The sequence below is a fragment of the Seriola lalandi genome, unplaced genomic scaffold, assembly GCF_002814215.2.
Source record: "Seriola lalandi dorsalis isolate HSWRI2012SDOR001 ecotype SW California unplaced genomic scaffold, Sedor1 jcf7180002054861, whole genome shotgun sequence".
NCBI classification, from domain to species: Eukaryota; Metazoa; Chordata; class Actinopteri; order Carangiformes; family Carangidae; genus Seriola; species Seriola lalandi.
In genome coordinates this window covers 4,451,134-4,473,927 of record NW_019525414.1, presented here as the reverse complement: position 1 = coordinate 4,473,927, position 22,794 = coordinate 4,451,134, and the positions used below count along the sequence as shown (strand labels likewise).

The 22,794-nt window shown below is 42.5% G+C and overlaps 2 protein-coding genes across 2 annotated transcripts; both read left to right on the top strand.

Annotated features, from left to right (window-relative positions):
- Positions 1-1,244: 1,244 nt before the first annotated feature.
- On the top strand, positions 1,245-7,041 carry adora1b (adenosine A1 receptor b). Its single transcript, XM_023427607.2, has 2 exons — positions 1,245-3,095; positions 4,782-7,041. The coding sequence occupies exons 1-2, from the start codon at positions 2,755-2,757 to the stop codon at positions 5,587-5,589; spliced, it is 1,149 nt and encodes a 382-aa protein (XP_023283375.1). The 5' UTR covers positions 1,245-2,754; the 3' UTR covers positions 5,590-7,041.
- Positions 7,042-17,531: 10,490 nt separating this feature from the next.
- Positions 17,532-22,037, top strand: mmp9 (matrix metallopeptidase 9). The gene is given in 14 exon segments (XM_023427402.2): positions 17,532-17,809; positions 18,115-18,353; positions 18,516-18,664; positions 18,756-18,884; positions 18,998-19,171; positions 19,291-19,464; positions 19,559-19,732; positions 19,837-19,992; positions 20,093-20,288; positions 20,395-20,534; positions 20,636-20,786; positions 21,087-21,133; positions 21,136-21,189; positions 21,319-22,037. Coding segments are annotated over 14 exon segments (2,031 nt in total). The 5' UTR covers positions 17,532-17,671; the 3' UTR covers positions 21,429-22,037.
- Positions 22,038-22,794: the final 757 nt, after the last annotated feature.

Sequence of the window (22,794 nt, the reverse complement as noted above, 5' to 3'; positions counted from 1 at the left end):
TAGAAGGAGACCTGGCTAATAGGACGATGTCCCAAGTCTTTGTCGGTTTTAATAATGTTGCTGCCGTTTGGTTCAGCCGTCCACTGAGAGCACCACTGCAGCTCATCGCTGGGTTTTTTTTTTTTTAAATGACTGAGCAATATTGTTTTTGAACCCAGGTCAGCAGACAAGACACTTGGGGAGGAAGATGCTATGTGATCTTTTCTCATTTGAATATGTACATGGCTCTGTGCTGGGTTCTTCATCCAGGCAATTGAAGCCTTAATATAAATTGTGCTATATCAGGACAAAAACAGTTGATGCGCTTTACAAGCTCCACAGGGCTCAGCAGGAAAAGTGCTCTGAACTGTAAAATCTGTTTCTAGATTGAAAAAAACCTAACAAACATTTAGTGAATCGTTTGCTTATTTCCAGTCTTTGTGGACAAGACAGTCAGTGTGACTGAACTGTGTGTCATAGAAGTAGTAGTAGTACTTCAGGGTTGTTGAAGTTCATCCCTGGAAGGACCTGGACAGGAAAGAAAGTCCAGCTTCAGGAAGTCTGAATACAGTGATGCAGTGATGTCCTCAGTGAAAACAGTGACTGTGGAGAAGCACAAACAGCATTATGTTGCTTGCATTCTCCATGTTGAGCATGACTGTGCTCCCTGCTCTGAGTCTCTAAGCTGCAATGACAAAACAACAGCCTAAAATGACGGATTAAGCCTCTGTCTGGATCCCTGTGCAACTCGCTGCTGAGGCTTGACATAATGTAACAGTGGCTGTCGTACAGATTGATACCTAATTGAAAAAGTGCAAAGAAGGAATGAAATGCAACCTTGATAGTGAAAATGTTCAGAATCTCTCTTGATTGTCAGCCATGTTGCCCTAAGCACACCAGCTCACACCAGTTTCTCTGTAATGGGTGATTTCTCATGCGTTACCATGACTATTATGCTCATTAAAATGTCACAAGTGGGTCGGATGCCAATCACTGCAATGAGACCATATGGCTGCTTCCTTCCTCTGCGCATATTGGCTGACCTCTATGCCTCACGCTGACGCCTCCGACTGTAACGCTGGTCACAGATGGAAGCTGCCATCAGTAGAAATCCTGCGGACTGCTGACTGTCCCGTCGTCATGCACTGCCTATGAACGCTGACTGTTATCCTGCTTTACATTTCGTCCCTTCCAATGCCGCCGCTGCTCGGCCGGAGCTCAGGACCTCCACTCTGCCTTCCTCCATATTACATAAGTTACAGCGAGTGAACACTGTGCGCCATGTGGGACCCTTTCACATCCAGTGTGCACAGTCATTCCTGCCTGGAACCTGCCACGGTCAGAGATCAGGCTGCTTTCCTGCTGCATGTTGACCTTTGAACCCCAGCGAGGGAGCCCAAGATGTCAGTGCTGTAGTTCACTCCTGTATGTTTGCAGTGCTTGGCTGCTCAACGTGCTGCGTGTGTCTTTCTCAGAGACTGGCTACTGTGTCACTGGGGTCGAAGTCAGGAGAAGGAAATGTCTTTTTCACAGACCTCTTGGAAAGCTGCAGATGTTTTTAAAGGGCTGATCAATGAACTAAATCAGTCATAAGGTTTCCAGTCTCGCTGTTATAGATTTCTTATTAGTTCGGAGGAAAGGTCTGTCTTTGAAGCGCACCTGAATATCGGTCGTATTACAGATGCCTCCCTGAGGTGCTCTGAACTGAAGGAAGCGTATGTGGGCAAAGGGGGAAAACAACTGGGCTTTGAATTATGTGTTTCCACACTGTTCACTCAGTCCTCTATCACTTAGGAACATGTATATGTGCCACAATGATTGCTACTGTTTTCAATAGCTTTATCTGTATTATGTTTCTGTCAGCTGTGGCAGTTCACTGCCTCACCTTTTATCAGAACAATGGGCAAGTGAGCAAGGTCCATTAGCATTTGGAGGGGCGTGGGAGAAAGGCGTGCATGGCTTTAAACAGAAAATGAGCGCGTTCAAATCACCTTTGCGCTACCTGACTTCCATGGGACGGTCCCGCAGAAGGCAACAGCGACATATATTTATTTCTGCATCATATATGAAGCTGTCGCACCCACCACAAGAAATAAATAACCTCGGATGAAACTAGGATTACATATTTTACAGTGACAAAGACAGCAAGTGTGGAACAAAAAAAAAAAAAAGGCGAGAAAAATCACACTGCTATTTTAAGCAGCAGCATTATTGCTCTTACTGAAAGCACAACGAGGGAGAGAGAGAAAGGAGCACCCGCCTGCACAGGAGCTGCAACTGTGCGCGCTTTTCCTCACAAGATTGTTTATTTGCTTTGTTAAAACCTGCTTTGTTAGATTAAGAAAACGCAGACTGCCGAAGATAAGGCGCCCTCTTGGATAAATCGGAGCGCACGGGAAGGATGCTGCTCTCACCAGGAGCAGGTGTATTCAGCCAAGTGGAGGCGCAGGGCACAGAGCAGGAGCGACGCACAACAGCCTCCAGACCACAACACCTGCTCCAAAGGAAACATTAGACATGCTGCTGCTTAACGCGCCTCTTCCCTTGAAAAAAAACAACTGGATTTTTCCCTGCAACTTCCACGCGATAACCAGGAGAGTGTGGGCACCGTGGAACTGATGGACGCACAGCACATTTGGAAAATACTGTAGCCTAGTGTCACACACACAGTAAAAAAAAAAAAAAAAAAAATCAAGGAGTGCTGTGTTGGCTCCTCATAGCGCTGCTTCATTGAAATCAATCTTGTTCTTATCAAGGACATAATCATCTGCGAGGATGCCCGGAGCACTTTTCTCAGCAGAGTCGCTCTACATAGGGATGGAGGTGGTGATTGCACTCGCGTCTGTGATCGGGAATGTGATGGTGGTTTGGGCGGTGAAAATTAATAAATCGTTGCGAGACACCACGTTTTGTTTCATCGTCTCCCTGGCTCTGGCGGATATTGCTGTAGGAGCCCTCGTCATCCCTTTGGCCATTACTATCAGCATCGGACTTCAAACTCACTTTTACAGCTGCCTGCTCGTGGCGTGCACGGTGCTGGTGCTGACTCAAAGTTCAATCCTGGCCCTCCTGGCTATTGCAATTGACCGCTATCTCAGGGTCAAGATCCCGACCAGGTAATGGGGGTTTTCACGTGCAGCAACGCATGAAAGTAAGGAGGCATAGGCCTATAGATTATTCTCAGAACATGTGCCACGTGGAAAGGTGATGATGATGATGATGATGATGATGATGATGTTCAGCCTCACACACAGCAGAAGTCACTGTAGACCTCCAGCGCTGTGCTCCTGTAGGCATTGATTTCCTCATGGGTCATGTTTCACTTCACAGGATGCCAGTCCCTGTATGTGCATATAGATCTGACTCACTAGTAGCCTGCTGACAGCTAACCAGAGCATGGCTGATCAACTAACAGCTTTAATTAGTCCTCAGGATCTCTAATATGTGTGGAAGAGTAGTGCAGTGACAGAATTAGTACACTCGTGGGTGGGGCTGTATCCAGGATATATCCCTATCTCTTTTTGTGTTTCTGGAGGGCACAAAAAGAGTTCAGGTCTGTTGTCAGCGGTGTTCAGTCTCCCCTCTTTGTATTTGATGCACAGGACCACCGGTGGTTTATCATGCCAGGCAGAAACAAAAGGCTGAGCAGTGGTGGTGAAAGGCTAACAAAGATAAGCTGTGAATTTATTGTCTGAGGATATTGTCTGTGATAGCCTCAGACTTTAATCTCCTGTTTAAGACACCAGTCAGTCTTCCAGGCTTATGACAGCACGTCAATGTGCATTTTAGCTTTTGATTTCTCAGTCTGCTTTTGTTTAAAACCATCCAAGCTTAGTAGATAGTTGTGTATGTCACGACTACATTTTATTCTTGTTTACACTTTACTACTTGTTATATAGATCAGAAATGAACTTCTGAGTCGATGAAGTGCTGCTGTTTCTCTTTTATTTTTTCACACACTCCTCCTGTTAGATCAGTATCTGATCTCTTCCGAGCAGGCCGGTCCCCAGGCTCAGTGTGTAAATAACGATCTTCTTGCTGCGCCTCTGACACAGAACCTAACTTAACACATACAACCCTAATCAATACTAATCCAACATGTTGCACCTGTGACAGCCGGGCTAAATTGCAGCATTTTCTACTGCTTCAGGCTACACTTCAGCAAAGGTCAGGTTATTGTAATGTTAACATTTCCTCTGCAATTACAACATCAGACACTGTAAATACCAACCATTAGTGCTCCAAAGGTAATCAGTTGTTACTCTACACACTTCCCAGCTATGCTGGATCAGATGACTGCTTCCATCCCCGCCTTAGGCGAGTATCAGACTGAGTCTCTCTGTGTCATTTCTTGGTCACAGTGCAGCAGTGATAAGATTTTAGAGCCTCTGCATCTTTCCTCTACCTCCTGCTTCCTTCCCATAAAACACTACAAACAATGAAAAAGCCAAACCAGTAAAGCTGCTGTAGCATGCCAAGTACTGCAGCTTGTGCCTACTGTACCGCTGTAGCCAATTTTAAAAACTGTAAAACTGTAAAAAAAAAAAAAAATAAATAAGCATGAAAAGGGCAAGGTGTTCAGATAAAGGTTTACAGAGTCTGTCTTGTACAAGGGGGCATATGGTGCTCCAAGGAGCTGTGTGGAAAGTATCAAGGGGATTAACTCTTTCTTGTCAATCATATTTTTTGTCGGCCAAAGGACACTGCCACAATGAAAAATGAAGTAAAAAAGAAAGCATGCGTGCCCCGCCAGCGCTGTGAGAGAAAGTGCTGACATGATGCTGCGTTGTTTGCTTTTGCAGGTACAAGCGGGTGGTGACCCCTCGGCGAGCGGCGCTGGCAGTGGTGATATGCTGGACGGTGGCTTTCATCGTGGGACTCACGCCCATGTTAGGCTGGAACAACCTGGGGCGCCTCCAGCAGAACGGCTCCATCAGCTCTGACCTCATCATCACCTGCCGGTTCGAAAACGTCATCAGCATGGACTACATGGTGTATTTCAACTTTTTCGGCTGGGTGCTGCCGCCCCTGCTTCTCATGCTGGTTATCTATGCAGAGATCTTCTACATGATTCACAAGCAACTTAACAATAAGAAGATCACCACCAGTCACACGGACCCCAACAAGTACTATGACAAGGAGCTGAATCTTGCTAAATCTCTGGCTCTGGTCCTTTTTCTCTTTGCTAGCAGCTGGCTCCCCCTTCACATCATCAACTGCATCACACTCTTCTGCCCTGAGTGCAAGACGCCCATAGTCCTCCTCTATATCGCCATCCTGCTCACCCACGGCAACTCCGCTGTCAACCCAATTGTCTACGCTTTCCGCATTAAGAAGTTCCGCACAGCCTTCCGGAAAATCTGGCAGCAGTACTTCTGCTGTAAGGACACACCAGCTCTGGAGATTCAGCCCAGCGACAGGAAAGAGATGCCCAATCCAGAGCCACAGCCGGCGCCACCGCCGCCGCAGCTCACTCAGACGGAAATCCTGAAATCTGATCCACCACAACAGCAGCCACCTCCACCTGAGCAGCAGCAGCAGGACCAGAGGTCCGAACCGCTGCAGCAACCTAAAGAGCATCCGCCCTTACTGGAGCAGAACGCAGTCTAAGCCAAGGGATGGAGCTGTTTGCTGGCTGGGAAAGTAACGATCAGTGCACAAGCATTGGCCCTCTCCTCATTTGAATGTAGTCTAATGAGGAGTATGAGGTGCTATGATGCTGTAGTGACTGAAGCAGGTTGGATAATAAATACTGGAAGCTCATTTATCTTAACTCAGGAGGAGTGGATTTACTAGTGGTTTGGTCAGAGAATAAAAAAAGGAAAGATGGGTACCTGTAAACTTGCAATAATGGGAGTCGTTTTGACGGAGACTGTGTCTATCTTAGTAACGGACCGAAGACTTTAAGCTTTAACAGTTTTGTTCATTATGGTGAAACAGTTGGTGTGAACATTACAAAATGTGCAATATAAGTTATTGTGATTGGTCAGTATCAGATTATCAAATGTTAAAACTTGCTATGAACATTTATACGTTCAATACAGCAGGTTCATCTTACTACTGTAATACCGTGTGTATGTTTAAACTGACAGTGGCTGAAGAACATGAATGTAATAATGATGTAAATAAGAGACTATTGCAGCACAGCTGTGAACGCTCATCTCTTCTTCAGGGTCTTAATCGCACAACGGTTGAAGAGCAAGTAGCACTACGGGAGAGATTTTTGCAGCGAGGAAGTGTGTATGTGCTGATAGAAGGGTTTTGTAATCCTTTAACTCTTCCCTGCTGGAGCTGAGTCCCTCTGTGATCCAACAGCACTGCTCCATTGCAGAGGAGACGGACAGGGATAAGAAACAAGCAGCTGGACGAAATGGGAGGTTTTAACCTTTTAGAAGCTGCATGCAGGAGACTCGTGTCTGCAGGACGAAAGCAACTCATGGGGGAGAAAGACAAGATGCACTTAAAGCTCATGTTTATCCAGCCTCCATACCAGCTGGTGGCAAGAGTGGGTTTTGCTTTTTTTTTTCCCTACATGGACTGTTAATAATTTCATCACGACTTACCACTAGAGTCCGTGGCTTCCATGGCCTTATTCAGTATTTCAATTGGTACGGACTTGACTAGAATAGACAACCTGAAGATTGTGAGTATCTTTATTACACTGTAAACTCAACATTTTACATACTGCCAAACTTGGGCATCTATAGATTAGTAATTCAATTCTGTTCAGTGCCACTGTCATAAAAACACTGTAAGAGAATGTAAAGTTATTTTGTTCTGTCTCTTGTGAAGACTCAGAGCTCTGGCCAGTTCACTGATGTTCTCCTAACTGGGTGACAATCTTATGTAAGGTTTCGACATTTTCTCTTTGTCTTGACAAACATGTTTCTGACGGGAACAAGGGGGGAACCTTTTGATGCTTGGATGGCTGAAGTGACAGTGTCAACTGAAACCTTAATGCAATCCACGCCACCTGTATCTTGCTTTGTGTATAGGTCAGGTGGAATGTACATAACACACATTTGAGGAAAAAAAAGTGGATGAATAAATGTGTAATGATTATGTGCTGTAATGCTATTTATAGGTTTACAATTTTGATTCCAGTAGAAGAGTGGAATATACATATTTCTGATATTATTGTTTTATGTTATTTCCTAGTTTGATGAGTGACTTCTGGCACAAATGTGATGCACACAGTCCAATCCTGTCGCCCGGAAATTATGTTTATATACAACTCATATGCAACAGCAAATATGTTTTGAAGGAAATTTGTAATGTTGACCGAATCATGTTTTCTGTTAACATAATGGGGAAATTGTGTCTATTAATATTTCTGGCAATAGAACGTATAATTAAGACGCTCACTGACACTGGCACTTCATTAAGTTTAGGGAAAGATTACGTTTAACACAGAAAAAGTCTGCAGTGGCTTTCAGCATGAGGTTAACAAACATTTAAACAAACTCATGAAGTCTCCCTAACCTTAACCAAAGTGCTTCAGCTGCATATAAGCAAAACCACAGAAGTGAGGAATCAAGGTCCCCAGTCCACCTCCCTGCAGTGACTCAAAAAATGTTGCTTGTGAACATAAACAAAGGAGTGATTCTCACTGTGACGTACTGTAACTGGGAAACCAACTTGATGAAACATAGTGTCTGGGAGGCAGGGTTGCACAACCAAGTTCCCATTCATTGTACTCATTTTAACGTAACTACAATCCTATTTTTTATGTCAACATGGGATCACGTGACTAACTGACTAAAGCTGCCACTAGAAGGGATGAACCTGCCATTCCACTCAGCTCGTTGTTTGGGTTTTTCTGCTTAGCAACTTTTATTTGTTTGGGCATTTTACCTTTTATTTGAGGCAGACAGAAATCGTGGGGTATGACACGAAACAAAGGTCCCTCAGCTGGGAGTTGATCCATGGACGTTGCAGTTAAGTGGTGCGCACTTTAACCAGTAGGCTAGCTGTGAGCTAAGGTACCCTTTTTAAGTTTTTAAGGGTCTCACCTCCCTCATCTTTGTTTCCTGCAGATGCAGGCTGCTATTAGTTACACCAATTCCAAGCTAGACACAATGCGGACAAGTGAGTGAGTGAACATCAGCTTGAGTCAGTGTATCCACTGTCCTAACCTACTGTGTCCAACCTACTGTGTGCATCAGCGAACAGATGAGAGATGTCTCTATGAATTTAATCTCGACTAGTAGCTTTAGATGCTAGTTAGATTGTAACATAACTCCATTATTCTCACAGTGGCTTAATTGACTGTTAATCTGTATCACTTCTTAATACAGCCTATAGGCTATGATGATATATAAAATGAAACGTTATAGATCAACAAATCACAAAAAATAATCATTCCTAGTTTCCATCTGCTAGAGTTCATTTGCTTGCTGTATGTTAGGAAAAGATGTCTACATTTAGCTGGTGATGAATGTTGCGCATTTAGCAGCCAGACCAAAACAGAGCTACAAGAAGAGGGAATATTGGACCCCAAATGATTTGCTAACAGTTTTGCCATCAAAGCTTAAAAGGTCATAATTGTTATGTTTACAGCTTATTTCTGTGGCCCTCAACTGGCCGACGGACAGACAGAAAGAGAAAGAAGATGCAGCTGTAAAGATAGGCACTAATAGCCTATCAGCCTAACAGCTTATCAGTCTGTTCCTTCAGCACACTTCCTGTATGCTATCTGAGAATACACTCATACAACCACCAATTCAGTTATTTTTTTAAAAAGAGTGATATATGGCTTTTCTACCTATTCAGTCCTCTTGACAAGTCAGCACTTCTTCAGTTATAATTATTCCACACCAATCAACACTTTAAGCCCCAGATATCTCAACTTTCTATTGGTACCTTGCTGCCGCTCAGCAGCGCAGTCATAATTCTCATTACCACGGAGCAATAATGCAGCGAGTGGCTCCTAGATAACAGTTGAGAGTTGTCACAGCTCTGACAACCCATTTCTCTCCTCTGTATATGAATTCCTTTGATATCTGGCGACGTCTGATGTTCCTGGAAAGACCATGTAATCCGAGTGAGGCCTGCTCACTCTTGCTGTGTCTGCGAGGTCTCCATCTCTCAAGCTGTGCAACCAGATTCACTTCAGTTGCCTCTTCAGATATAAAATGTCCAGAATCCATAGAGCAAAAAATACACTGAACATGTGCACACTTTTATGCAATATAATGCTGATCGGAGAGCTATACAAATCAATTGTAGGATTGCTTTACATACAATATATCACTAATAATTCAGTCTGTGGAGCTACTCTTACCACCTTTGTTTCCTGGACAAAGGTGCTGAGTTTCAGGGCAGGATTGAGTATCAAGCGGAAAGAGACCTCAGATAAGAACTACATATAAGAGGAAGGTAAATACTGGAGCGGTGTGTTTCTAATAGAAAAGCAGAGGTGACCTTTCCCTGCAGTGACCTACTGTCCTTGGGGCTAATGTAGCCACAGATCCTGAGAGGGGCCTCTTTTTACACCACCTCATATTCACATTCTGCAATAAAAACAGCTCGGGTTCAGGGTCTAGCAACATCCAATCATATGAAAGCAAAGATGTTATAAATATATTTGCACACCAGCTTCAGTAAATGGATTGGTGCACATTTGCATGGGAAATTCAGTATTGTGTCGCGTTTGGGAATGTAGGCAAATTAATATTAATGGACTATTGTAATAACAAGAGTGCAAGTGACCTCGACACTCCCCTACCTGCTTCCGTCTCTGTTGGTGAATGCACCTATTTTGATCAATATTTCTTCCAAATGGTTTGTTTCAACCATGTTTCAGGTCAATAATTTGCTCTTCACATTAGCCCAAGCTCTAACCGACACAGACTGTTCAATTCCCCAATGGCTATCTGTACCGTCATGGGGGCAGGCTGAGGGGAAAATGCATGGCATGATATATATGTCTCAGTGAGGGGCTTTTTTCATTAAAAATGGAGGAGTACTTTGATCTACCTGCATGGGCTTTGATCGGGTGTCTTGAATAAGGAGGAGTGTTTTGCCCCCGGTGCTGCTGCACAACAGGAAACAAACCTCCCTGTCACAGCAATTTATATGCCAATATCTGTCTTCGAGAACAGCTGTAACATGGCTCCAACCCGAATCCTGAAAGAATGGTAACACCTACATAAAAATGCAGTAACAAAAAAATATCGCGTACAGTTGATTGCTGGTATTGTTTTGCATGTGTGATTTCACAGAAAAGCAATGTCAGAAAAAAACAAGGCCAATAATCGTGCTGAAAAAGCAAATGCAAATTTACAGCAGATGGAAAATCTGCACCCAAGAACAACTCAACAGGGCCTATTAAAGATGAAATGATACGCAACATGATTTAGGTAAACAGTTGTACCACAGCGAAGCAATAACACAAAGCGGATCAAATGACATCTTCTTTAGCTGTGAATTTAACCGAAAGGTGGCGCGATCAATTGTCTTTTACAGTCCTTCAGAAACAGATTGTTCCCACCCACTGAACCTCTGAGAAACAATAAAGGCTCACAGCATGTATGAAAACCCCTTCAATAAAACAGCATTAGGGTGCTGCAAATAAAACAAATTCATTTCCCCTAGCAATCAATTATTCACCAAACAGGCTTACAAAATTAGAACAACATCAATATTTTATCTCCTTTTTTTTTTTTTAACAAATCTCTGCCTCAGGAGGTATTTTGAAAGCGCAGCCTTGAAGCAAGGTTGTAAAATGCAGGGAAATCGCCTCCTATGTGAACCCCCCGAATAAAGAGAAGATGCAATAAATGGTTCACAGGATTTCATTCAACGGGAAGTTTTTATGTAACAGATCAAGCTGTTTTCTGCTTTGTTAGCAGCATAATTCACTTCCTTGGGTAAATGAGAGATTTTCCACAGACAGTATGTGGCTGTTAAACCTTGATGCTGCATTTTTTTCTTGACACTAATTCTCTGTACCAGAGCTCTATTTCTAACTCTTCTTTTGGCCTCATTGACTGTCCTTGTGACAGAGTGCCATCTGCTGGTAAAGACTATTTTTGGTATTATGTTTGATTAAAACTGAGCAGTGCCAGGAGGACTCGCTGTTGATCTGGCTCTGTGATGGAGGGTACCGAGGTCACATCTGGTTCCTTCATTAAGCTTCTCCCACAGGTCCTGACGGCCACTTCAGCATCCGTGGGCTTTTATTTAAAATCTTCTGATGACAGTTCCAAAGACCTGCCGGGGTCCCTGAAAGAAACTAATTAATATCTCTGAGTCGTATCTAGAATGAGATGTTGGAACGGGAATAAAAGGAGCTGAAACAAAAACCCCATGACTCAGTACACTGCTGCACAGAGTGACAAATTCAGCCACATGGCACACCGTACTTAGACAGTGAATCCACAAGAATATGAATTTTAATCGTTTTCATCTATAATGGTAGCAGCATGGTTCAGATTTTCCTTGTTGTTCGGTATCATGGACAACATATGGCAGAGAAAAAACTGGAGACTGAATTTGCACTTCAAAAGAATGCACAGTAGAATTTACAAGGTAGTTTATCATCTATTTTTATCATAAACAACATTTTTTTTTATCATTGTGGATTTGTGAGCATGAAACAGCTGTTTGAAGTTGTTGATTATCGCACAGAGATCCTAAAAGCATGAGCCAGAAAATGTTCCCACATCCATATAAGATCACCCCACACGTTGTCACCAAGCCCAAAATGTTGTTTCTGTTGGCAAAGGCCCTTTTATGAACTTCAGTGTAATGTACCAACAGGATGAAATGACTGAAATCAGTTTTGAATCGGTATTATTTATTGCTTCACTCCTCTGGCATTATAAACAGGTTACTTACAGTAAAAGTGCCACGCTTGGGATAATGTTATGCTGGATGTAATGCTGTCCACTGCAGTGACACAGGCAGTGTCATCAGCAGATGTATAACCACTAACACTAACGCGAGGGTTCAAGTTGTTTTGCTGCATTACAGGAAAATGACACACTGTTTGAGCAAAAATCCAGATTTTTGTCCCGGAGGGAAATGTTGCATTTATTTTAGGCCGCGCGAGTTCAAACCTCGGCAAACCTACATGCGGTAACACTGGGCTCAAACCTCAGCAAACACACATCAAACGGAGGAATAATTGCCTGTCTCAACAAGTCTGAGCCAAAGTGTGCAGAGGCAGCTGAAATGCTGAGCTTGACTCACTTCCTGCCCGCTATCAGCTGCTTGTCCTTTATCAACAAGGGTAAATTCCCAACTTCTTCTCATTTTCTAAAACTGTGGTTTTAAAAAAAACCTGATGAATGGACTTTACCATACATGACCTCTTTATTATCACACAGTGTTATCTGTAACAAAGCACTTCTTTTGTTTTGGTTTACACGCCTTCTCTTTCTCATGGCAGATTTTGAAAACAACTCTTTAACAAAAGTTATGGAGGCGTTGCTCCATATGGAGCTAAATAAGCAGTGATAATATTTGGTGCAATCAGAGCTGACATCGTGACCCAGGGAGTGACAGCCTGTGGCTGCGCTCTGGATGGCAGGGAATGGAACGCCCATAAAGGCCACTGCTTATGACTGGCAGTAATTAGCTTTTAACAGCGGTGGTGAAGATGGCTGTCCATAAAGTCAACACAACTCCGCCTGCCTGGACTTTTTCTGTGCTGGCAGCCCACGCCTCAGCAGATGTACTCAACCCTCTTACATGGCTCTTAGCCAAAACCGCCTGCTGCCTTTTACTGATATTATATAATAACATGAATTCATACAAATTGTCTACAGTATCAATTTAATATATATCTCCCTGGGGTGGCGTGGTGGCCTAGGGGTTAAGATGCCAATGATGAACCACAGTGTCCCCTGGTTCGCTTTCAGCCAGGAACCATCTCTCACTCCCCTCGTTCCCTCTCATCTCTCCACCGTCACTATCTAATGAAGGCAGAAACTGCAAAAACAAACGGCAACAAATATATACCGTACATCTTCAAATTCTGTCTTCATAATTTCCTGTCTTCACGAGGGTGACCCACGTACACAACTAGGATATGTGTGGTTCTCAAAGCTACAAATTACCCCAAAAAACACCAAGAATGTTCTAATCATGTATGTATCAATACCATGTCAGTGAAAAACATTAGTTTTCCTGCATTGCTTTGGTTAAAAGACATTCTGTCATATCCTGCTTTGCTCATCAGTTTGTGTCCCAATCCTGTGGAGTACCTGCGTGGAAGCAGAGGAAGTGTGCATTTTTGGTCTGCGGTTGCTGCCAAAGACTGACTGCCAGAGCATTGGGAAGGAAAACAGTGATAAGCAGGAATGGTTTATATGCCATGCATTTTCAAACAGCTTTGATCACGTTGACATGGCACTGTGCTTTGATCCCTGGCAGTGCAGTGAAACTTCATTTCCCCGCATCAGATTGAGAAAAAGTCGTCATCTGCTAATGTGAACCAGATGAAGTCTTCAGACTCAGTCAAAGTTTCAAGAGTATCAGATTATCTACATTTTGTTTTGTCCATTTGTTTGATTTTGTCACAGTATGAGTGGTCGTCTTGGAATGACTTACTTTAAACTAACCTAGTGTTTTATTTTCCTCATCTGGGCTTTGACACACAGGATGACACATCACTATGCGGATTGTTATTATCTCTATTATTGCCCTGTCAGCATCTGAAAACGCCAAAACACATCTAAAAATGTTGAAAATATTCTTATCTGTATGCCATTTGTATGACTTCTTTCATTTTTGGAATCTGTCTTTTCTGTCTCATTATCTTTACAGAAGTTTATTAGACTCTTGCGCAAATATTGACATGGCAGGTTAGAAATATTCCCAAGGGTGACTAATAGTCTACATTTTGAAAAAAGTACTTGCTGAAGCAGAAGTAACACCCGTGTCTGCTGCTCCAGGGGGGTGAGTCAAATGTGTGGCCTCCTGTGCTCCTACAGTCCCATTCAGATGACTGACTCACATTAAGGCAAATGATTATAGTTTGCTCGTGGAATTATTTCTGTCGGACCTATAGCACTGACTTATGACTCATTACAGACAAGCTGCTACGAGCGACACTTGAGGGCTTTGAGGACACAACCCGGCTTTTCAACCTGGTGATTGCCTGTTTTGATCAGTTTGGGTTTTGTCATTTGTTTTGTTTGCTGGGCTCTAAGGATCTTTGTGTGCCATGTTCACCCACAAGCATGCATAGTATCTTCACTAATTAGAAAGGGTTACAATTATTCAGAGACAATACATTAGACACGCTGCTCCTTACTGCTGTGGCTTGATGAAATGAAGTGCACAACATAGGATGATCAAAAATAAAAATGAAGGAAACACAGAGGCAAACTTCTGGGAAAGCCAAAATAAATTATTGTGAGAGTTTAGTGGGTTATAAAAACAAAACAATACCCAGAATAAATGCAAGGCCCAGCAGACTCAGCAGAGCTGGGTAAAGTACCTGGTGATGGGGTAACATTTCCTCCACATCAAACACAGTGACGGCCGTGTGTGTTGCACAGTCTCTGTGTCCCACCACAAAGTCAACAAACCAGTCGTCATAAAACACGACACAGCTGAGCAAGGAAGCTGGACAAGGAACCACATCAACCGTCGCAGACAGGAAGTGATTTTTGCATTTATAACTGCCTGCTAGAAACATACCATAAGATGTAAACAGTTTACTTTAACAAGGCAGTTTGAAACTAAACAGGGCAGGTCACAATTAAGGACAAAGTTGCAAAAGTCGCTGTACAGTGCTGAACTGTACAGTACACACAGGAAAATCTAGGCGAGCTGAAGTAAATCAGGCCATGAAATATGTTTAGGTTTGATGGGAAAATGGTTCTTCATATGTGAAGCTCCACGGATAATCAGAGTTTTCACCCTGAGCAGCTACTGACCTTAAAATGCCAACATTCAGACCACGTCTGTGACACGCAGGAGTGTTTTGTAGTATTCTGCCTCCCTCTGTTTTGCTGCCCCAGGACAAATGATGCTTTTTCAGCATTACACGGCCCTGTTGTTCCATGGTTAACCTAATCATAAAGATCCCGCCCACATGAGCAGCGAGGGTCTTGCTGCTCTACTATGATATTATCCAGCTCTGTGATGACGCAGTTGGCCACTTCATGCAGCTGCACGGTGTGTGCCAACAGCCTGTGCTGTGATTGAGGGACGTTTTGGGAAGAATGCCACACAAAAATGTGTATTTTTTCGAGGTTCTGTGCCAGACGTCTTTTTGGGAACAAAGTGGCGAAACCAAATGAAATGTGGCATTTGTTAAAATACATGGAGCCATATTCATTAAGGCTTTGACGCCATGTAAAATCAGTGACAGATGTTTTCAAAGGAGGCCTGGGGATCTGCTGAGGAGACACATATAAAAAGAAATAACCTTGCATTAAATGAAAGAGTGCTTGTGTTGAGGTTATTATTTGAAGCTGCTTTAGTCTGAATGAAACATAACCAATTTGAACAAAAATATGTTTAGAATATGAATGTGTAAACTGTAACCGTGTGTGTGTGTGTGTGTGTGTGTGTTAACCAAATGTCTATTATAAATGTCTGTACCCAGTGCACATTTTTCAGTTCATGCAGAGTTACATTTACTATCTTCCAGGAATAATGTGTTTAGTTTGTTGTCATGAATATCATGTAAATAATGTGATAATATAAAATGAGAACTGTCAAAATCTGGAGCGGTATGTGTGTTCTTCTTACCTGTGACAGACATGCTGATCTAACGTTGCGAAAGACATGTATTGCCATGGCTGTGGCTCCCCGTGAATCACTACAAGCAGAAGAGCTAAATGAGAACCTATGACAACATTTCTCAAACACGTCAACAACAAGTTAGTAAATGGGGTGTGAGTATGTCAAACAATGCAACATATCAACCACATCAGGAAACCTTAAATTCAAATATAAGGAAGGATACACCACCTCATCAAACCACAGGTAGCATTATTTGTAAGCTGCATTAACTGTTACCATATAAGGCAAGTCACTAGGGAATCTGCAAGAGAGAGGATGTGCTGTAAATCCGTTACACTTCCCCAAATTAAGTAAGTCTGTCTCAGCTGCAGCCACCTGTATGATTTGGGATAACCAGTATTCTACAGGGGCTTGGATAGGAAATACCCCAATCTACTTTACGTGGAGTATTTTATCGGCATATCAGTTAAAAAGAGTTGTTTATGTTCCTGCACATGAAAATGTAATGGAGCAATTACGTAAGTCCCTCATCTGCAGATCTAGCCATTCACGTGGGAACGCAGTGAGTCATGACATCCTGGCTGAGGCACATCCTTACCCACAACACCTTGATACGCACATACCCAAAAATATCAACATAAACTCATCATGTACACTCTACTGCACATAGTTGGTGCTCTTAAGCTTATGGATTAGCTATGACAAAAGATGGTGTGCAAGTGATATAGAGAAGTGTGATCCTCTTCCATGGTTCAAAGGAAAAATACAGAAACAGTTGGTTACTCATTACCAAATGAGACATTATTACAAATGTATTGGGTTTTGGGAATGATGCCACATGTTGCATCAGCAACACTGTATGATGAAGTCCCGCGGAAATCAAGCCAAAAACAACACTGCAACAAATTGCAAAACTAAATGCACAGGGATTTCTTCAGCCCCTCAAATTATTTGGCATAGAACACTTAAAACATAATTCAAGAATTAGAGACATCTAAATGTTTACCATCTTAGAAAATAAAACAACACATGGTGCATGTTTTTCCCCCTGTGAGAATCTTCTTTTGGCTTGACCCGGTTTGACATTTTCTTCAGAATCCAACTTTTAAAAAAAATAGGAAATTTTTATTCATGAAAAAAGTGGAACCATACTTTATTTAGCTATGTATAACACTACTTTAAGCATAGAAATAACAGAAGTGTCTGGCTGAGTCCCATGATGAATGTGTTGCACTCAGGTAGAGCTACAACATGTGCAAGAGAGCTTCTACCATGAATTAAAAGATGACGATGACAATGTACACAGAGCATCTAAACAATGTATTTAGGCTCTGTAAAGTTATTTCCTGAAAGTTTTTTATACCAATTTTAATGATGCAAATTCTCGCAATAATAGCAACTTTCAGAGCATTCACAGTAATTTGTCATTTGGTTAATGATTTGTGTAGATTTTCTGGCAGCATGCATTATTTTATTAACATAACATGAATGCAACAATAATAATTTGCCATGATTGGCCTTATCCACCGCTACCATTGTTCACCAAACACCACACCCTTACAGCTTGAAATGTGTCCAAAAAAAAAAAAAACAAGAAAAAAAAAAAAACAATTAGGTAACCGCTCATTAGCTGTTAGGTAAAGCTAAATGTAGATATTTTGGAAATTCCCCATGTCCCTTTCAACAAGACTGTCTATTAAGATGTAAGTGGGAGGTTTGAGGTTGGTAGTGGGTGGGTACGAAGTTAAGTGACTAAGAAGTTACTCCGCATAAATACAAGGTCCACAACGGCACAAAGCAGAGAGACAACAACAGGAGCCACCAGTCAAAACAAAGAGGGAAGCCAACAAAGACAGAGAAACGCAGCAGATCGTCAGGGGACAAGCTTTTTCATTTCTTTCGGCTAACTGAGCACTTGTTCACTGCAAGGCTTTCAGTAGAATTGTTTTTTTGTTACATTTTGCAGCAATCCACAGGAGATCTCATCATGAGATACTGTGCTTTAGTTGCGTGTTTAGTTCTGGGGATAGGCATGCAGGATGGATGGAGCCTTCCCATCAAGTCCGTCTCTGTCACTTTCCCAGGAGACATCATCAAAAACATGACTGATACGGAGCTGGCGGAAGTGAGTAGCAGATGGTTCATTTTGTCTTGAAAGATTCAAATCCCTAAAACAGAATGCAATCAAGCTGTGCAGGGAAATAACTACCTGAGCAGATCTCCCTTTTATAATGTTTAATTAAAAGAAAATGATTTTCCTCTGAATTCAAGAAATATGAGAGTGTTACAGTGAAAGCAAGTGCTCCAAAAACATGAGCACAGATTTTTAATTTGTTTTCGAAGTAAAAGTTTACTTCATAAGGACCCACTCTAGCCTGCTCCTCGTCTACCTGGACTACACTCACTAATGTGGTTTATGTTCTCCTCCAGACTTATCTGAAGAGGTTTGGCTACTTAGACACTGTGCACCGCAGCGGCTTCCAGTCTATGGTTTCCACCGCCAAGGCTGTGATGAGAATGCAGAGGCAGATGGGGCTGGAGGAGACTGGAAAGCTGGACAAGTCCACCCTGGAGGCCATGAAACAGCCTCGCTGTGGGGTTCCTGATGTGGCCAACTACCAAACCTTTGAGGGAGACCTCAAGTGGGACCATAACGACGTCACTTACAGGTGAGTAGAGAGAAAGAATCATCCAATATGACATTATAATGCTATAATTAGCTTTGCAATGCAAGGGACAACATACAAGTCTCTGATGGAGATGTATCACCGAGTATCATCACTGACATTGTTACAAGTCTAAAGGAAGGGTCATTCTGCTCTCCTCTACAGGATCATTAACTATTCTCCAGACATGGACAGCGCTCTGATTGATGACGCCTTTGCCAGAGCCTTCAAGGTGTGGAGTGATGTGACCCCTCTGAGTTTTACACGCCTCTTTGAAGGAACAGCTGACATCATGATATCATTTGGAAGAGCTGGTATGTGCTTGCATGGTGGTCACTTCATTTGTTTTGTACATACAGATGTCACATAGTTGAATTGTAACTAACAATTTAATCATTAATTTAGACCACGGAGACCCATACCCATTTGATGGTAAGGATGGCCTTCTGGCCCACGCTTATCCCCCTGGTGAGGGTGTTCAGGGAGACGCCCACTTTGACGATGATGAGTACTGGACCCTGGGTACAGGACCAGGTAATCAGCCTTACTTACTAATGCCCCCATCAACAATTCATGTGTAGTTGTCTCCCCCTAGTGTTCAAATTATACACTGGATTAAGTAAATACATTTCATTCTGTCACCTTAGCTGTGAAGACCAGCTATGGGAATGCGGACGGCGCCATGTGCCACTTCCCCTTCACTTTCGAGGGTAAATCCTACACCACCTGTACCACTGAGGGCCGTACAGACGACCTGCCATGGTGCGCCACCACAGCTGACTACGGCAGAGACAAGAAATACGGCTTCTGCCCAAGTGAACGTAAGCTTGACAGTTTATTCGCCTGGGGAAATCATAGGTCAGGGGTCACCTAGATGCGGGCATTTGCTTTTTGTGACACGCTGATCTTCATCCTTTGCCCCTGATTCTCATCCTGACAGTTCTGTACACATTTGGAGGAAACGCCAACGGAGCTAAGTGCGTTTTCCCCTTCGTCTTTCTGGGGAAGGAGTACGACAGCTGTACGACAGAGGGCCGCAGTGATGGTTACCGCTGGTGTGCCACCACAGAGAACTTTGACAACGACAAGGCATATGGATTCTGTCCCAGTCGTGGTGAGTGAAAGGAACCACAATGCATAAACAATGTGGAGCGGTGTAACAACGGCTTCTATTCTTACTTGTGGTTGTTATATCTTTGTTTGGCCAGACACCGCTGTAGTCGGTGGAAATTCAGAGGGAGAGCCCTGCCACTTCCCCTTTGTGTTCCTGGGTAAGGAGTACGACTCCTGCACCAGCGAGGGACGAGGAGATGGCAAGTTGTGGTGCGGTACCACTGACAACTATGATGAGGACAAGAAATGGGGTTTCTGTCATGACAAGGGTGAGTAACATAAACATAAGACTCAGAGAACAGAGTGGGTAAAATGCTGTAGATATGTATCTACACGAGTCATTCATTAATATTCCTTACTGTATGTGTTCCAGGTTACAGTCTGTTTCTGGTGGCAGCCCATGAGTTTGGACATGCCCTTGGCCTGGATCACTCCAACATTAGAGACGCTCTCATGTACCCCATGTACAGCTATGTGGAAGACTTCTCCCTGAACAAAGACGACGTTGAAGGCATTCAGTATCTCTATGGTAATTTCAGTTTTCACATGCTTATAAGAACAGCACCAAAAAAAAACAGCAATATATTTCAATTTCTCTCAACCATCACTGTTTTTTTTTTCTTCCCCAGGACCCAAAACAGGCCCTGATCCCACCCCACCCAAGCCCACCGCTGAGGAGACTGACCCCACAGATGATCCTAGACCCACCGAACCCTCCACCACTACCACCACACGGCCTGTGGATCCGACCAAAGATGCCTGCAAGATGACCAAATTCGACACCATCACTGTGATTGAGAATGAACTACATTTCTTCAAGGATGGGTGAGCAAATCAGTCTATTCCTCTTTGTAACGCAAGCCAAAATTACAACATCGACAAAAACCAGCAGTGTTGGTTGATGTGTTAATTTTTATGTGCTGATCAACAGACATTACTGGAAGATGTCCAGCAGCAGGGATGGAAAACTCCAGGGACCATTGTCTGTTTCTGAGAGATGGCCAGCTCTGCCAGCAGTCATTGACTCTGCTTTTGAGGACGTTCTGACTAGGAAACTGTACTTCTTCTCAGGTAAAGAGGCTTCAACAGTGTAGATGCGTAAAGGACCATCAACACATAAACTAGAAGTGCAGACGAGCTTCATGGTATCATTTTTTTTTTTCTATACGTAGGGTCCCGCTTCTGGGTGTACACAGGGCAGAGTGTTCTGGGTCCCCGCAGCATAGAGAAGCTTGGCCTCCCCAACACCATTCAGAAGGTAGAGGGAGCACTGCAGAGGGGGAAAGGCAAAGTGCTGCTCTTCAGCGGGGAGAACTTCTGGAGGTGAGTTAAAATTGCACCTTCGACGCATTTACATCCTGAAAAATCTGCACCAGGTTGGGAAGAATTGTTTTGCTGGAAGAGTTTCAGCTCAGCCTCAACCATGTCTGCTCTTCTTTAAGACCTATTTGGTCTTTTAACAAGACAGTTAAACCCCTCCACTGTGGTTGCTCAGTCAACCTACTGTTAAAATAAGCATTTTTACAACATTATTAAAGTCTGTGCTTTAAGAGGAGGATGACTTATTGTTTCTAACATCTTAAATGACATTTTGTGGTATGGTTTTGTGTCTGATCAACACAGGCTTGATGTGAAGACCCAGAAAATCGACAATGGTTACCCCAGATATACAGAGTCGTCTTTGGTGGCGTCCCCAATGATGCTCACGATGTATTCCAGTACAGAGGTAAATAGATCTGTCGATTTCAAATACTTATGTACGCAACAAAATCAACTAAAACCATAGCAACAGGTAGTCACATGTAATAATCTACATTCTGCATTCAATTAATTAACTTCAATATTTCTGCTTTAGGTCACATCTACTTCTGCCGGGACCGCTTCTACTGGCGTATGAACTCCCGCAGGCAGGTGGACCGTGTCGGCTATGTGAAATATGACCTCCTCATGTGCTCAAACTCTTAAAGGCTGAGATGAAGGTGCAAGGATGAGCTCGAAATCGGGGTGTCAGGGAGAATGTGATGTGGTATTTGTGTGTAGCGTCTGTTGTATGATGCGTGTGCTTTCTGGGATGTAAATAATTGGCCATCATTGCTGTTGGCAAATCCTAAAACATACAGCATTGGCCTAAAAATAAGTTTAACAGCCCAGTACAGGAAAGCAAATTGTGATCTTTGGTACTGACTTGCCCTCAGTCTGATAATCTGTGAACTGATGTGATGTCATTCATAAAATTTGAGACAATAATGACAACTTAAATATTATCAAATATAATAATATTATCTGTCTGGATCAGATTCCAGATTTACTGAACAGTTTCATTATGTCTGACAGGTTCAGACTCTTAACAGTATTAGATTATTTTGGTATTTATAGCAGTATCTTATATTATTTTTGTGTCCTAAAGCTTATTTGTTTTGTATAATTCTATTTGTCTATTTTTGGAAATGGCTTCAAAGCCAATTACTTGCACTGGAAGACAATACATGTCTCCTCTTAAGTTATTTATGAGACTGATGTGTTTTGTGTTAAGGGTTGAACTTTAAATGCAATAAACATTCCATGAGAACTATACCTCTCATTTCCACTGTCTCACTCATTCATGAAAGTACTGTATGAACTGAAATAGTATATGGAACTTTTAAATTACTATCATACCCACATCCTCTACTATTAAGCATTTCAATCCACACTCCCACAGCAGTGAGTTTACACATAATACAGCCAGAAATTGTAATTTCATTGCATGATTCAGGTACCAGTAAAAGTCTTACTGGATCCCACTGGTACTTAAGTGTGGGTTCAGTGAAAGAACACATGACTGTGGGCAACAAGGGACTAACAACAGGACATTTTTGCAGGCATAAATCATACTCTACATATGTAGGTACTGGGTACCTATATGGGGTTCAGTGATAGAAAACAAAACTGTTGTTTGGCAAAGATGGTGTTAACAACCTCATCTTACTGTGTAATTAAAGTTATAAAAAGAAGAGCACCCACACACATTACTGCCCACATAACTTTTTCTTATTGTGTAATCAAAATAATTGATAATCATGAGGTTCCTCAATAAGGATTTGTCATGTTTGATCCACCTACAGTACATCTGTATCTTATATTATTACATTACTTGATTATAGTTCTTCCTCCTTGGATGTCAGTAGAAGGCTTTTAGAGTTGATTATATGACATAAGTGTTACATTTCTTCTCCAGTGAACCTGTTGTGAGCTGCTGAATGAACATGCCTGCTAAAGGCCATTTTTTCTAAAGACCCATTTCTTAATTTGATTTTATTTCAAATCTTACAATTAAGAAAACATAAATAAA